At 32.5% G+C, this 15,223-nt stretch overlaps 1 protein-coding gene across 5 annotated transcripts in view; it reads left to right on the forward strand.

The window, feature by feature from the left end:
- The first annotated feature begins 584 nt into the window (after positions 1-584).
- The window catches only part of LOC114326687 (phospholipid phosphatase 5-like), a 43,770-nt gene continuing 29,131 nt past the window's right edge, over positions 585-15,223 (forward strand). Inside the window, exons 1-3 of one of the 5 annotated variants that reach the window (XM_028275100.2) lie at positions 603-752; positions 10,023-10,178; positions 14,390-14,698. In XM_028275100.2, coding sequence (XP_028130901.1) covers positions 14,445-14,698 — 254 coding nt within the window. In that variant the 5' untranslated portion in view covers positions 603-752; positions 10,023-10,178; positions 14,390-14,444. The other 4 variants (XM_028275102.2, XM_028275097.2, XM_050650158.1 and 1 more) reach the window with 4 other exon arrangements.

A 15,223-nucleotide genomic window follows, 5' to 3' on the forward strand; every position in this document is an offset into this window, starting at 1 on the left:
GTTTAACTTTGACACCCTGTATTTCGATTATTATAAACTTTCCTATGTATGTATATGTATATGTATTTCCTTTTTGTGCATGAAAACAACGCGTCGTATAAAAAAAGGAAGATATATTTTTTGTCACAAATTGAAGGAGGAATTCAAAAATGATTTTTAATTTGACATATCTCAGTGGAGCACAGTTTTTTTAATTCAGACCATTACCCATATGGTCGACAATGATGAATATAAAATTTTAATTGTATGTAAAAAATGTACAATCACCCCACCACACCCCACCAAATTTCAGTACAGTGTTGCCAGTAAAAAATGTGTATTTTTTTTTCTTCAACGCCTTGTATATCTTGAAAACGGATAGCGTTACAAACATTTTTTACTAAGGAAACCCATATTATTTTTCAGTTTTCTAGGTACCTATCCTAGAGAGGAGTTACACTTTTCTGAAACACCCTGTATGTACCTATTACCTACACAAAAAATCGGATTTTTAACACTCCACCTCCCGACCTATTACATACACACCAGGGCAACATACTTTGTCCATTTGTCAAATATGCTAAATATACAAATAATAAATATGTAAATGTCAAAAGTACAAAATGTAGTTAAATATGTCAAAATTTTAGTGTATAAAGAACTTTCAACTTATAATCATTAAAATATACTCATAACAAAATGGATAAGACAACAACAGCTCTACATCTTATTTTAGAAAGCGGATTTCGCGTAGGATTATGGATTACGTTTTTGTAAGTTAATTTTTAAGTTATGATAAATAATAGGTAAAAAAAGTCTACATTTATAAATTTTGCAAAAACAGAAAGGTACGAAAGGTAAATTCTTACGACGAAGTTACGTTCTTACGAGTTTTAAAGCTTTCTATACTTTATTTCACGTTAAGAATCGAACATTGCGAAGATAGCCCCATGCATTTATTATGAACGATAGAAGCGCGCCGATGCCACGCCGTACTGATTAAAATGAATAGTATATCGGCAGTCGAGTAGCCACCCGTGTCCGAGAGGTTTGTCAACACTGATCTCCATAAGCGTAACATTCTATTCTTAACGTGAAATAAAGTATACCTATGCATATGAAGCCACTTACAAACGTGTGCACAGAGGCGGCTTTACCTATTGTGCAGGGTGTGCGGTTGGTGCGGTGCACACGGGCGCCGGCATGTTGGGGGCGCCAAGCGCCAAAGAGCGGGTCCTTTACTTTGTTTCAACATAAAATAGGCTTTAAAACGATTAATGAAAAATTACATTGGCAACTAGGCGCGATTTATAGATTGCCGCCCGCCCGTCTGTCCGTCCAACGCTCCAATGGACGGGTGACAATCTTTTGATTACTTTGAAGACATATCGATAATGATTTCGAAATAGGTTGTGGACTCTCTAAAGGTCAAATTGCTTGGGACTTGTCGGGCATTTTCAAAGGCGTTTGTACACGTGTCGCGGGGTAATTTTGCGAAATAATCGTTGACGGAATAGATTATGTATTATATTTAAGTTAACATGTAAATATAAAGTAAAGCGGCTTTTCTTTTGATTAAAATTATTTAAAAGGAAGATTTTCTTTTATTACTACCACAATTATTGCGACATTCAGAGCTTCTCAAAAATTATCCGTATAAACAATTTATTGTTGGTTTTTTAGTAATACTGGAAATACGTAGTTCATCGTAGATTAGATTTGGGTAGGTTGTTCTGGCGCTGTGAATACCTATTGGCTCCCGACATCATGTATATTGCACAATTGCATCTGGATTTTTGTGTACATTATAAGCGTACATAACACCCTCTGTACCCTATGTACTAGTACTAGGTAGGTACATTCGACTATTCCATTTTGACTGCGCGTCTACGAAATAGTCTTCGGGCCCACATAAAAAATTATTAGCGACCACACCGTCAAAACTTTTTGTACTTGTTATTTGGGTGGAGTCGGACAAATTTGGAGCTTGGCGCATTATGGTGATGGAGCGTTTGTCTGTCAAGCTGTAACGAAGTTGTCAATTTTATGTAAGAAAAAAATGTATAATCACATTAGGAATTTTATTTTATTCAATGGCTTACATCATATAAACAGCGAAAACAATTTTGTCGGACAAAAATATTGGGCCATATGACGCGTCGGACACGCTAAATATGTCAAATTTATGAAAATAATAAATTTATTACCACAGGTCTAATTTTAGCAGAATCTACCATAAAACATTTTTACAATAATGTAGTAACCTTGTCGGACAATTTTCCCGGGGCTTATGCGCAGTCGGATGCGCCGAAGATGTCAATTTCCTGGAATCTTTTTATTTACAACCATTTTTCCGACAAAAATAGGAGGTTATAAGTAATTATATTCTAAATCAAAAAATCTAAGTGTCCGACAAAAATATTGGGGCAAATCGACAGCCGAACAAAAAATTTAATTTTTATTAGTAAACTATACTTTTAAACTATGCTGAGTTCGTGCATCCTTTATCTTCACAACCATTTTTCCGACAAAAGTAGTAGGTTACAAGTAATTATAGTCTTAAACAAAAAATGTAATTGTCTGAAAGAATGTTGGGGCAAACGAACAAAAAACTTAATTCTTTTAGATTATCGGCTCCCTTAAGAGGAGGCGTTGTCAAAAAAGTTTTTAAAACAGTTTTTCTCGGTTACTTTTGAATTGATTTAGCTGAAAATTGGTACACACACACTAAGTACAACATTTAAAAGAGCGTGACGTATAGTTGTACCCAAAATTTTTCAAAAATTTTCCGACAAGAGGGAAAATTTTGGAAAAGTTTTGATCTGAAAATTTGTGTACCTACATACTCCTTGAACAATGACGAACATCGTTGTATAGATTCTTTTCTCAAATTAAAAAAAAATTCCGACAAGAGGGAACATTTTTTGAAAATTTTGGACCTATAATTTTGTCCGACAAGTGATCCAATATGCGTTACTCATGTAAAAACAGTACAAAATAAAAATGACATCTGTGGCACTAAAGAAAAAAAATCCAGGAAATTGACATCTTCGGCGCATCCGACTGCGCATATGCCCCGTGAAAATTGTCCGACAAGGTTACCACATTATTGTAAAAACGTTTTATGGTAGATTGTGTTAAGATTAGCCATGTGGTAATAAATTTATTATTTTCATAAATTTGACATATTTAGCGTGTCCGACGCGTCACATGGCCCAATACTTTTGTCCGACAAAATTGTTTTCGCTGTTTATATGATAAAAACCATTGATTAAAATAAAATGACCAATGTGGTTATACATTTTTTTCTTGCATGAAATTGATAACTTCGTGACAGCTTGGAAGACAAACGCCCCACTACCATAATGCGCCCAGCTCCAAATGTGTCCGACTCCACCAAAATAATAAGTACAAAAAGTTTCGACAATGTGGTCATTAATAATAATTTTATATGTGGGCCCAAGGACTAAAAGGGCGCCAGGGCATCAATTGCACACGGGCGCTACATGGGCTAGAGCCGCCTCTGTGTGCATAGTGGAGCATCGCACCTCGCCAGGCACATCGCATCCTGAAAAAAAAATATTTTATATTTCAAAACGTAGCGAGGCGATTGGCGTGGCGACACAGCATAGAAAACGCAACAGCAGTGACACACTAGTAGGCGGGAAAAGTTCGCGCACTATTACTGCGCAGATCGTCGGCCATTTTGTGCGTAGTACCAGACAATGTAGAAAATCGACAGTGTTGCCGATTTGTACATAATTATCAGATTTACTCAACTTTTATGACATTCATATTTTGCCTATGGGAATGCCTGTGGGAATTATGTCAATAATTGGGACATAACACAAAATATTGACGATTGTATTGTTAATCTTTTGCATAAATTCCAGAAATTATTCAAAAAGAATCTCTTACGGGTAATAAAGTTGGTGACATCGGCAACACTGATGAACCAACACATCACATCACCACTGAGATGTACTACGCGAAAAATGGCGACCCTGTACTTTTCAACTTCAAAGGCGGCATCAGGGAGTGTCCTTGCTGGTTTCGTTTATTATGCTGTGGTGGCGAGGTCCTCCGTGATGTATAAATTTAAATGCATTAAATTTTATTATTTCTTCATTCGGCTATTTGGCAAGGATATAAAGCACTATCGCCTAAACCTCTAACTTTTTTAAAGTAAAACAGATCGTTATGAAATTTTTTGCATTCGATTCGGGAGAGCTTCAGAAAAATTGTTGACCAAGAATCACAATTGAATTGTTGTAGGCGGAAAATGCATTTTCCAAAGTGCATCTCAGTGTTCAAAAAATAAAAGTTTACAACTCGGAACGGGAGGTTTTTGAGGTCGCTGAACATGAATATCGGGTCTGCGATACTGTAAGAGGTACCTGGCACTACCTGGTGTCCGGTATTCACGTCGTCTCCTGGATTTTTATGGAAATTCATTATGAACATTATGGAAACTTGTTATCCCGAGGTTTTTGTGGTCGCTGAACACGAATATTGCTGCAGCGATGCTGTACAAAATACCTGGTGCCTGGCATTTACGTTATCTGCTGGAGTTTTATGAACAGTCGCACAGTGTGTCGCTTATAACAAGCTAGGTGGACAAAATTATTTTTCATCTTATTTACATTTGTATCGACCAGTTAAGTAATTTGATAATAAAATAAATCATTTTTATTAGTCATAGACTAAATCAGAGGCGTTCGACAGGGGAATAAATAAAAAAATTAAAAGATTTTCTATATTTAATGTATATTTTATGGTAGACACTTCCTAGTCTGCTTGTATGAATGCGTTGTAGATTTGGAGTCTATGTAAGAGGCTAATGCTTCATCTCCACTTAATTGCCTACCATCCTGCAAGCTATTCGATTTTTTATAATTAGAAGATGTAGCACCTACTGAGCATTCACTTAGGCTCCTAATTGAATTAACAACGTTTCTTTTTACTACTGCACGAGCTGCTACTTCTGAAGCAGTTACCAACTCCCCCACACTGCGTGATTCAACGAGGTCCTCAACTATACGTTTTTTTGTTTTAAACGATGCCTCGTCAAAAATTTTCCGTGGTCTTCCTATATTACCGAAACTTTGAAATAATATGGACGATCGCGGCACAGTACATTGAGCTTCAAATTTGATGTGCTCATTCAACCAACTTTCATTAGTTGCCAAAAAACGCTGTTTTGATCTTCCCGCAGCAACCCATTTATCAGAAATTTTGGAGGCATAATTTGCTATCCTCATTCTGATTTTTCTGTCAGAGTCCTCTGTTAGGTCTCTAAAATTAAATTTTGTAGAAAGGAACTCAAATAGAAAACAATTTTTTTCTCCTTTTGTTGAGCATTTTACCCATTCTTCAAAAAATTTCCTCCTCGGAAGACAGTGCTCTAAAAAAAATGATGTGCTCGAGTATGCAGGTTTATAATAAGTCTTATTATTAATGGGAAAGGTGCAGCTATGACAAATTGCAAATTTAACCCGGATACAAAAGGTACAAGTCATTATCACCCTTCCACACTTTGAAAACGAAGAAAATTTCCTTCGTTCATCATACAAACTTTCTTTAATATTCTTTGATTTTTAGATAGATTTGTTAAATTAGAAAAAAAATATCAGTTACTAGCATAAATATTATCCACCTTCAACAATTAATATTTATAAATTAAGGAAAACTTAAATTTCATGTGATTTATATGATCTACGGAATTCAACTGATTTATTCTATTACAATAAAAATACGTACATTTGGACGCCATTACTCAAAAAACAAAATGATGTGCAAGCGTGTGCAGTTTATAATAGGCCTTATTATCAATGGGATAGGTGTAGCTATGACATATAAAAAATTTAGCCCGGGTACAAAAGGGTACAAGTATTTCCCACCCTTCCAAAGTTTCAAAACGAAGAAAATTTCCTTCATTCATCATAAAAACTTTTTTTAATAGTGTTTGGTTATCAGATAGTTTTGTTAAATTAATAAAAATTAGCACTTACCAATATAAGTATTATCCATATTCAACAATTAATCTTTATAAATTAGGGGATACGTTAATTTCGTGCGATTTAAATGATGTCCTGAATTCAACTGATTTATTCTGTTACAATCAAAATACTTACTTTTGGACGTTATTACTCACACGGTGGATGTGTTAGACACAAATAAATATTAGAATAGGATGTTTTGATGTATTCTTTACAATATTCAAATAATAATTTTTTAGTTTTGAACATGACTTTTGTCCAGCTAGCTAGGCTCAACGACACACTGTGAGTCGTTATGAAAATAGTTAAAATTTATTATCTCTGGGTTTTTGAGGTCGCTGAACACGAATATTGCATCGAAGATGCTGTACGAGGTACCTGGTGTCCGGCAAGTACGTCATCTACTGGAGTTCTATGGAAATTCTTTATGAAAATGGTTGAAACTTGTTATCCCGAGGGTTTTGAGGTCGCTGAAAACGAATATTGCTTCGACGATGCTGTACGATGTAACTCGTGCTCAGTATCTACGTTGTCTCCTAGAATTTTATAGAAATTCTTAATAAAATTTGTTGAAACTCTATATTCCGGTGTTTTTAAGGTTACTAATGCCCGGTTGCACCAACAGATCTTAAGCTTAAGACGAGAATAACATAAGAATTAATATAATATAATTATAATAAACTGCTCGTCAAAAGTTAGGGATATAGAAAATTCTGCTGATTTTCATAGTTGATTTTTTCGCGAACAGACGGTTTCCGCCATTTTTTTTTTATTTTAGCCTTTTCTTTAGTATTTACACAGTTGTGCAAAGGTTTACTCAAACTTATTTTTTGTACTTATACCGGGTGGAAGAAAAAAATGTTTTTCTTGTGTTAAGTTTGAGACACCCTGTAGGGAGAACGAGGTACAAATGTGAGTATACATCAGAATAATATTGTAGTCTTATGTTTTGTGAACATGCTGTTGTTTGAATGTCCCTGATATCTTTAGAAACAAAAAAAATAGACGGGTTTGTAATTTCACATGTGTTTTAACCGAAACAAAAGTTTGAGACACCTTGTAGGGAGAAAAGGGCACAAAGGTGAGTATATCCCGATATTATGTTGTAGTCTCATATTTTTTGAATATTTTATTTTTTTAATTTATCTGATATCTTTAATAAAAAAGAAACTAGACGGTATTACTCTTTAATATGTTTTTCCATGTTTCACATGTATGGTGTGACGCATGTCGTCAGTTAAAACACATATTAAAGAGTAATATCGTCTAGTTTCTTTGTTATTAAATATATCAGAGAAATTTAAAAAATAAAATATTCACAAAATATGAGACTACAACAAAATATCTCACCTTTGTGCCTTTTTCTCCCTACAAGGTGTCTCAAACTTTTGTTTCGGTTAAAACACATGTTAAATTACAAAACCGTCTATTTTTTATTTCTAAAGATATCAGGGACATTCAAAAAACAAAATGTTCACAAAACATAAGACTACAAGACGATTTCGATATATACTCCGATTTGTACCTCGTCCTCCCTACAGGGCGTCTCAAACTTAACATAAGAAAAACATTTCTTTTCTTCCACCCGGTATAAGTACAAAAAAAAGTTTAAGTAAACCTTTGCATAACTGTGTAAATACTAAAGAAAACTCTAAAATAATAAAAAAAATTAGCGGAATCCCTTAATCTGTTCACGAAAAAATCTACTATAATATCCCTAACTTTTGACGAGCAGTTTATATTATAATAAAAATATCATAATATAGTAATAGATATAATTGATAATAAAGTAAGAATCTAAAATTTTGGTGCAACGTAAGTGATACTCAAGGAGGCCCTATCTATAAGTAGAGCTTGGCTAAGCTGGAGCTTAAGATCTGTTGGTGCAACCAGGCATTAGAGTTTTAATCGTATAGGTACCCGAAATTCTTACATTAGGCCAGGAACCGAAATTTTTCACCTCGCAATTTTTACAGAATGGATCGATTTGCTTGAAAATGTGAGAATAAGTAGTTGATAGTCCAAGGATCAAAATCTATATGATTCCGAAAGGCGCTTTTACCGTGGGGGTAGTTGCCACCCCATTTCGGAGTGGAAATTTTTTATTATATTTTGACCGCAAAACTTGATAAAAACATTAATTCTAAGCAAAAAATGTTCTATACATTTTTTTGATAAAATTAATAGTTTTCGATTTATTCGCTATCGAAAGTGTTAGTTTTGTATACAAAAAATCAATGTTTTCGATATACCTACTCATTTATGAGTCACTAAATGTTTGCCGTAGAAAATTTTTTTTAGACCAAGTTCATGGGAATTAAATAACTTACAATTTTATATTGAAACATTTTTTCGTATCCCCGATGCTAATCTTTCTATTCTGAAGAAAATTGCTTTTTACCAAACTACAAAAATTCGTTATTCGCTTTCAACTCCAGTTTTTTAGAAACTAACCATTCTAAGCCGGTCAAACTTCTAGAATCTATTAATAATACATAAATAAATAAGAATAAATAAGGCCAATGACTAAAAACACCGCTAACTTATATTATTATGCTTCCAATAGGATTTTTCCTTTTATTTTTCAAAAAAATATATTGATTTTTTGACCGTAACTTTTTTATTTTTTATCTTAAAAAGTTTGGTAAAAATAGTTTTGCAGGTTTTTACAAGATCTATAAGACTATTAATATTAAATCTTTTTAAAATCCTCAGTCGCAAAAAGAGGTGACTTTGAAAGGGTTGGTAAAGGCGGTTTGTGCATGTTATTACAAGTTTTAATTGTCAATAGCTCACTCAATTTTTGCTGCAGAAAAAATTTTTGCCAACCAGATTCTTTGGAATTAAAAGGCGATAATTTTATATTTAAACATTTTTTCGTATCTCTTACGCTAATCTTGCTATTCTGAAAGAAAGGCCATTTTTTTTTCAAACTACAAAATTCGTTATTCGCTTTTAACTCAATTTTTTTAAACTAATCATTCTAAGCCGCTGAAACTTCTAGAACCTATTAACAATACATAAATAAAAAAGACCAAATAAGGTTAATGACTAATTTTAATTAGGGTGGTGATTAGGGGGTTGCTTGCGATCACTTTTTCGCTGAAAAAAATGGAGACTGACATTCTTTTCATTATAAGTCACTTAATTTTTGAGCTAGAGACTTTTTTTATTCCTGGAGATAGATATTTTTAAGTACTTTAAATTAATTTGAACAAGTCCTCGAAAAATGCATAGTTTTCCCGTATTTTGACTTTGAAACTACAATATTTAGCATTTGACGAAGAAGGCCAAAATATAATAAAGTATAGCTCGATTACTACTGGTCTTAAAGAAAATTAAAAAAAAACGGTTTTGTTTATTTTGTCAAAAGGAACATTTTTGTTAAGTAAAGTTGTTTTGATAAAACGGAAACTTTTGGAGTTATTAGCAGTAATCTTATTAAAAACATTGATTTTTTCGATATAAAACTAACAATTTCGATAGCGAATAAATCGAAAACTATAAATTTTATCAAAAAAATGTATTTAACGTTTTTTGCTCAGAATGAACGTTTTTATCAACTTTTGCGATTAAAATATAATAAAAAATTTCCACCCCCGAGATGGGGTGTCAACCACCCCATGGTAAAAGCGCCTTTCGGCATGATATAGATTTTGATCACTGGACTATCCACTACTTATTCTTAAATTTTCAAGGAAATTGATCCATTCTGTAAAAATTGCGAGGTTTTGTCCTATTTTAAGCTTCATTACTTGGACTACATCTTTATTACCAAAAATATTATTATCTACTAATACTAAAAAACATTTCGATTTTTTTCTTGTTCATAATTTACGCTCTGAATTAAAATAACTTACTGTTATTGTTACTCACTGTTGAATTTTATAACGAAGTTCTATAAACCTCCAGGAGACGACGTTGATACTTGGTACTAGGTACCTCGTACAGCACCTTCCATGCAATATTCGTGTTCAGCGACCTCAAAAATACAGCAATAATAAATTTCAACTATTTACATAACGAATTTTCATAAAATTTCAGGAGATGACGTAGATACCGGGAACCAGATACCTTGTACAACATCGCCGAAGCAATATTGGTGTTCAGCGACCTTAAAAACCCCGAGTTAATAAATTTCAACTATTCGTAACGGATTTTCAAAAACTCCAGCAGATGACTTAGAATTCAGGTCACCAGGTACCTCGTACAGCATTTTCGATGCAATATTCGTATTCAGCGACCTCAAAAATCCCAAGATATGTAATAAATTTCACCTATTTCCATAACGAATTTTTATAAAACACCAGGACATGACGTAGATATCGGGCACCAAGTACATTGTACAGCATCGTTAAAGCAATATTGGTGTTCAGCGACCTCAAAACCCACGGTATTACAAGTTTCAACGATTTTCATAGTGAATTTCCATAATACTCCAGGAGACGACGTACATGCCGGGATACCGGGCACCAGGTACCTCTTACAGCTTCGCCTGCCCGATATTCCTGTTCAGAGACCCCAAAAACCGCCGAGTATGAAAATTGAACTCATTTCCATGATTATTTTCCGAGTTGTGAATTTTTATTTTTGAAGTTATACTTCTTTAGGCACGAGGGTGAATTTTTACATTCCCTGGCGCATGCGCACACCGGCAGTATGGTATTAGTCGCTACATCTTTTAAGTTATGTAGCGCAAATAAGGTGTGCGTGGAAAGAATATATTATTAGTGTTTTTAGTAAATATATTTATTATAATAAAATTAGCTTAATATTTAAATACAATACAAAAAAACTGTTTAAAGTAGATAGGCATATTGATTTCGTTGAAATCATAATATGAAGTTAGATTATACAGGGTGTTTCATTGGGAAAGTAACATACGTTAACTGTAGAAAGAGGACACTTAGGCGATCTCAAAAATACCATACTTAATGGGTCTTACTTCATTAATAACCAAGATACTGGGTGTTTTATCTATTTTGCCATTTTCTTTCTTGGTTGATAACTTTTTAACCACACTGTATATTCATTTTATATTTGGCACGCAAATATGCTTTAAGGTGTACAATAAATTAATTTATTTACAATTCTAAAAAATCCAGGTCCGGATTAAAAAATATTGGAAACATATTCCGACCCAAAAACAACACCATGTACATAATTTTTTTTTGAATGGATTTTGTATTTGAAAAGAGGATGAAAAACTAAATTTAGTGGTATACTTTGAATTTTTGGCAAAATGATTTTTTGGGTAAAATTTTGAATTTGAATTCTGAAATTATGTGAATGGCGAGAGTTCTAAGTAGAAAAAAATTGAAATACAACTTACTACTTGCTAACCACACTGTATATTTATTTTATATTTACCACGAGAATATTCTCTAATCTGTCCAATCAATTAATTTATTTACAATTATAAAAAATCCAGGTCCGGATTAAAAATATTGGAATAATGTTGCTAGCCAAAAAAGCACCCAGTACATTAAATTAAAAAAAAATGGATTTTGCATTTGAAAAGAGGATGAAAAACTAAATTTAGTGGTATACTTTGAATTTTTGGCAAAATGATTTTTTGGGTAAAATTTTGAATTTGAATTCTGAAATTATGTGAATGGCGAGAGTTCTAAGTAGAAAAAAATTGAAATACAACTTACTACTTGCTAACCACACTGTATATTTATTTTATATTTACCACGAGAATATTCTCTAATCTGTCCAATCAATTAATTTATTTACAATTATAAAAAATCCAGGTCCGGATTAAAAATATTGGAATAATGTTGCTAGCCAAAAAAGCACCCAGTACATTAAGTTAAAAAAAAAAATGGATTTTGCATTTGAAAAGAGGATGAAAAACTTAATTTATTGGTATACTTTGAATTTTCGGCAAAATTATTTTTCTGGTAAAACAAATTTGAATTATCAAATTATGTGAATTGTGAGAGCTCTAAGTAGAAAAAAATTAAAATGCGCCTTAATTTTAATTAACACCATTATTTAATCTAAATTGGTAAAATGTTAACAGTTCAGTGTTTTTTATTATGTGTGACAAATAGTTTATAGCGAATATTCATCTTTAAATTATGAATACATAATAAGGGGTCTATAAAAAATATATCACTTTAATCAACACAGTATCTAAAAATTTAAACAAAAGCAAAAATTTTCAGGGTAATAACTAGGCAAAACTAAATTACTTATTCAAAATTACCACCATTAAAAATTATTGTTTTGTGTCAAACTGTTAATATTTTACCAATTTAATTTAAATAATGGTATTAAAATTAAAATTAAGTCGTAGGTATTTTAATTTTTTTTACTTCGAATTCACATAATTTCAGAATTCAAGTTCAAAATTTTACCATAAAAATCATTTTGCCGAAAATTCAAAGTATACCACCAGTATAGTAAATTTTGTTTTTCTTTTCAAATGCAAAATCCATTTTAAAAAATTTAATATACAGGTTGTTTTTTTAGTCGGAACATTTTTCAAATGTTTTTTAATCCGGCCCTGGATTTTTTATAATTGTAAATAAATTAATTGATTGGACACCTTAAAGAATATTCGCGTATTAAATATAAATAAATATACAGTGTGGTTAACAAGTTGTAAGTCGTATTTCAATTTTTTTTCTACTTCAAGTTCTCGCAATTCACATAATTTCCGAATTCATATTCAAAATTTTACCAGAAAAATCATTTTGCTGAAAATTCAAAGTGTACAATTAAATTTAGTTTTTCATCCTCTTTTCAAATGCAAAATCCATTATAAAAAAATTTAATGTACATGGTGTTGTTTTTGGGTCAGAATATTTTTCCAATATTTTTTAATCCGGACCTGGATTTTTTACAATTGTAAATAAACTAATTTATTGCACACCTTAAAGAACATTTGCGTGCAAAATATAAAATAAATATACAGTGTGGTTAAAAAGTTATGAACCAAATAAAAAAATGGCAAAATAGATAAAACACTCATTATCTTTGTTATTAATGAAGTAAGACCCATTAAGTATGGTATTTTTGAGACCGCCTTAGTGTTCTCTTTTTACAGTTAACGTATGCTACTTTCCCAAATGAAACACCCTGTATTATAATAGAAGTATAACTTCGTACGTGCGTACAAAGTACACACATTCTTTTTTTAATTTACTATTCTAATTGGGAAATAAGCCACAATTTAACTTGAAAATATTAATATTTTGTATTTAGATAACGACCTCCGAAGTGGAAGTCGAAACGTCAATAAAATCATTTTTTAAGTTAAATTGTGGCTTATTTTACAATTAGAATAGTAAATTAAATAAATGCCACAAAGAAATAGCTTCAGGATTTTATTTTTTCAACACTTTGATATGCATTTTGGAAATAGCTATTTGTATAACAAGGGAGGAAAAGACACTTTACTCCCATGTTATACATATGCTTTTTCCACCTTCCCCAAATAAGTCATTTTTTCATTTTTAAATAATTTATTTATGTAACTAACTTATACAATTTATTAGAAAACTAAAACATATAAACAATGCTAAAACTAACAAGTAGGTACAGCAGAACTGTCAACTGTCAAATATAAGTCAAATTATTAATGTAAACATTGTTAAATCAAAATAACAATCTACTGTTTTTTCCATTCTGCAAAATACAGGGTGTTCTATAAATAAACGTTAAAATGTATAGATATTTACGTAATAGACAATAGAATATTATATAGGGCGCCAATAAGTTATTTCATCAATGACATACTATGACGTCCCTTTTACTTTTACTCCCTAGAAAGGAAAAGTACTTTTACTCCCTAGGGAGGAAAAGTACTCTTACTCCCTAGGGAGGAAAAGTGCGACTTTGCTCCCTACAATCAGGTCCGGAAAAGTATACTTTCGGTAGAAGTAGGTGGAAAATGCCTTTTCCGTCTACAACAATGCAATTTTCATTTGTCCCTCATGCCAATAGGTCATCTTTTTTCCTGTAGATCTCCCGAATCGAATTCAAAAGTTTTCATATCGATCCGGTTTATTTTTAAAAAATTAGAGATGTAATGCTATATTTCCTCTGCAAAATCGGCGATGGGCGTTGTGCGAAATGCATTTTCCTTGTTCAATAATGCAATTTTCATTTCGTCATCATTACTTTAGTTCACAAAGTTTCCTAAGGCTTTTACGAATCGAATGCAACAAGTTTCATCGAGATGAATGCTGCTAACAAAACTAAAATTTTTGTAAAGTTTTCAGAATTTTGGCCACTAGTGTATGTCTATGGTTTATTCGTCTCGAGATTTTCCCGCTACAAACAGAAATATGAAAAAGACATGATTTTTTAAATTAATATTGTAGATAAAGCCGTAGAAACTATACAATGTATAGACTTTATGTTTATGTTTTAATGTGAAAATAAATGTATCATTTTAGATGGTTAGAGAAATTTACTCCAGTAATTCGTCACATAGATGAAGACGAATTGTGGATGTATCGCTATCCCTCTGTTGATAGTTATTTTCCCAGAAGATATTTGTATGCTACCATGATTTTCGTCCCATCTGTTATATACTCAGGGCACTATATATTATATAGAAAAGCCCGAGAGACGATTCCAGAAATAATCTGTAGTGTTTATGGTTTGACATTAGGATATTGTATTGATGCTTTGTTGACTGCTGTACTAAAATTAAGTGTCGGCAGACCAAGGCCTAATTTTTATTTCAGATGTTTTCCCGAAGGGTAAGTTTAAAAATAACATAAACTTTCAAAGTATAGAAGATATAGTGTCATCATTCAATCTTCGCTTGTCCACTGCTTCCATATATTTCGCTCTTGTACCTCTTGCATCCAATTCCTATGACAACATTTTATATTATCAGTTCATGATTATTATTCATTATGGTGGACGACCTCTGCTTGGGTTGGCTTCATCTCTTGATCTCCATGTCAGTATCCGCTTTGTCAATCTGTTATCTTTCATTCGATCCATGTGACCTGCCCAGTTCTATTTCATTGTTGCTATTCTCCCTACTGCATCAGCCCCTCCTGATCTTTGTCGTAGCTGGCGGTTTGGGATCTTGTCTCGTAGTGAAACGCCCAACATAGGACGCCCCATCGCCCTTTGAGATACACGGATCTTCTGCACTGTTCTCATTGTCATGGTCAACGTTTCCGCATCGTAAGTCAACACTGGCAAAACACACTGATTAAAGGTTTTTCTTTTAAGGCATATTGGTATGTCAGACGATTTGAAAATATGGTTCA

Source organism: Diabrotica virgifera, chromosome 5 (assembly GCF_917563875.1).
Source record: "Diabrotica virgifera virgifera chromosome 5, PGI_DIABVI_V3a".
Lineage (NCBI taxonomy): Eukaryota > Metazoa > Arthropoda > Insecta > Coleoptera > Chrysomelidae > Diabrotica > Diabrotica virgifera.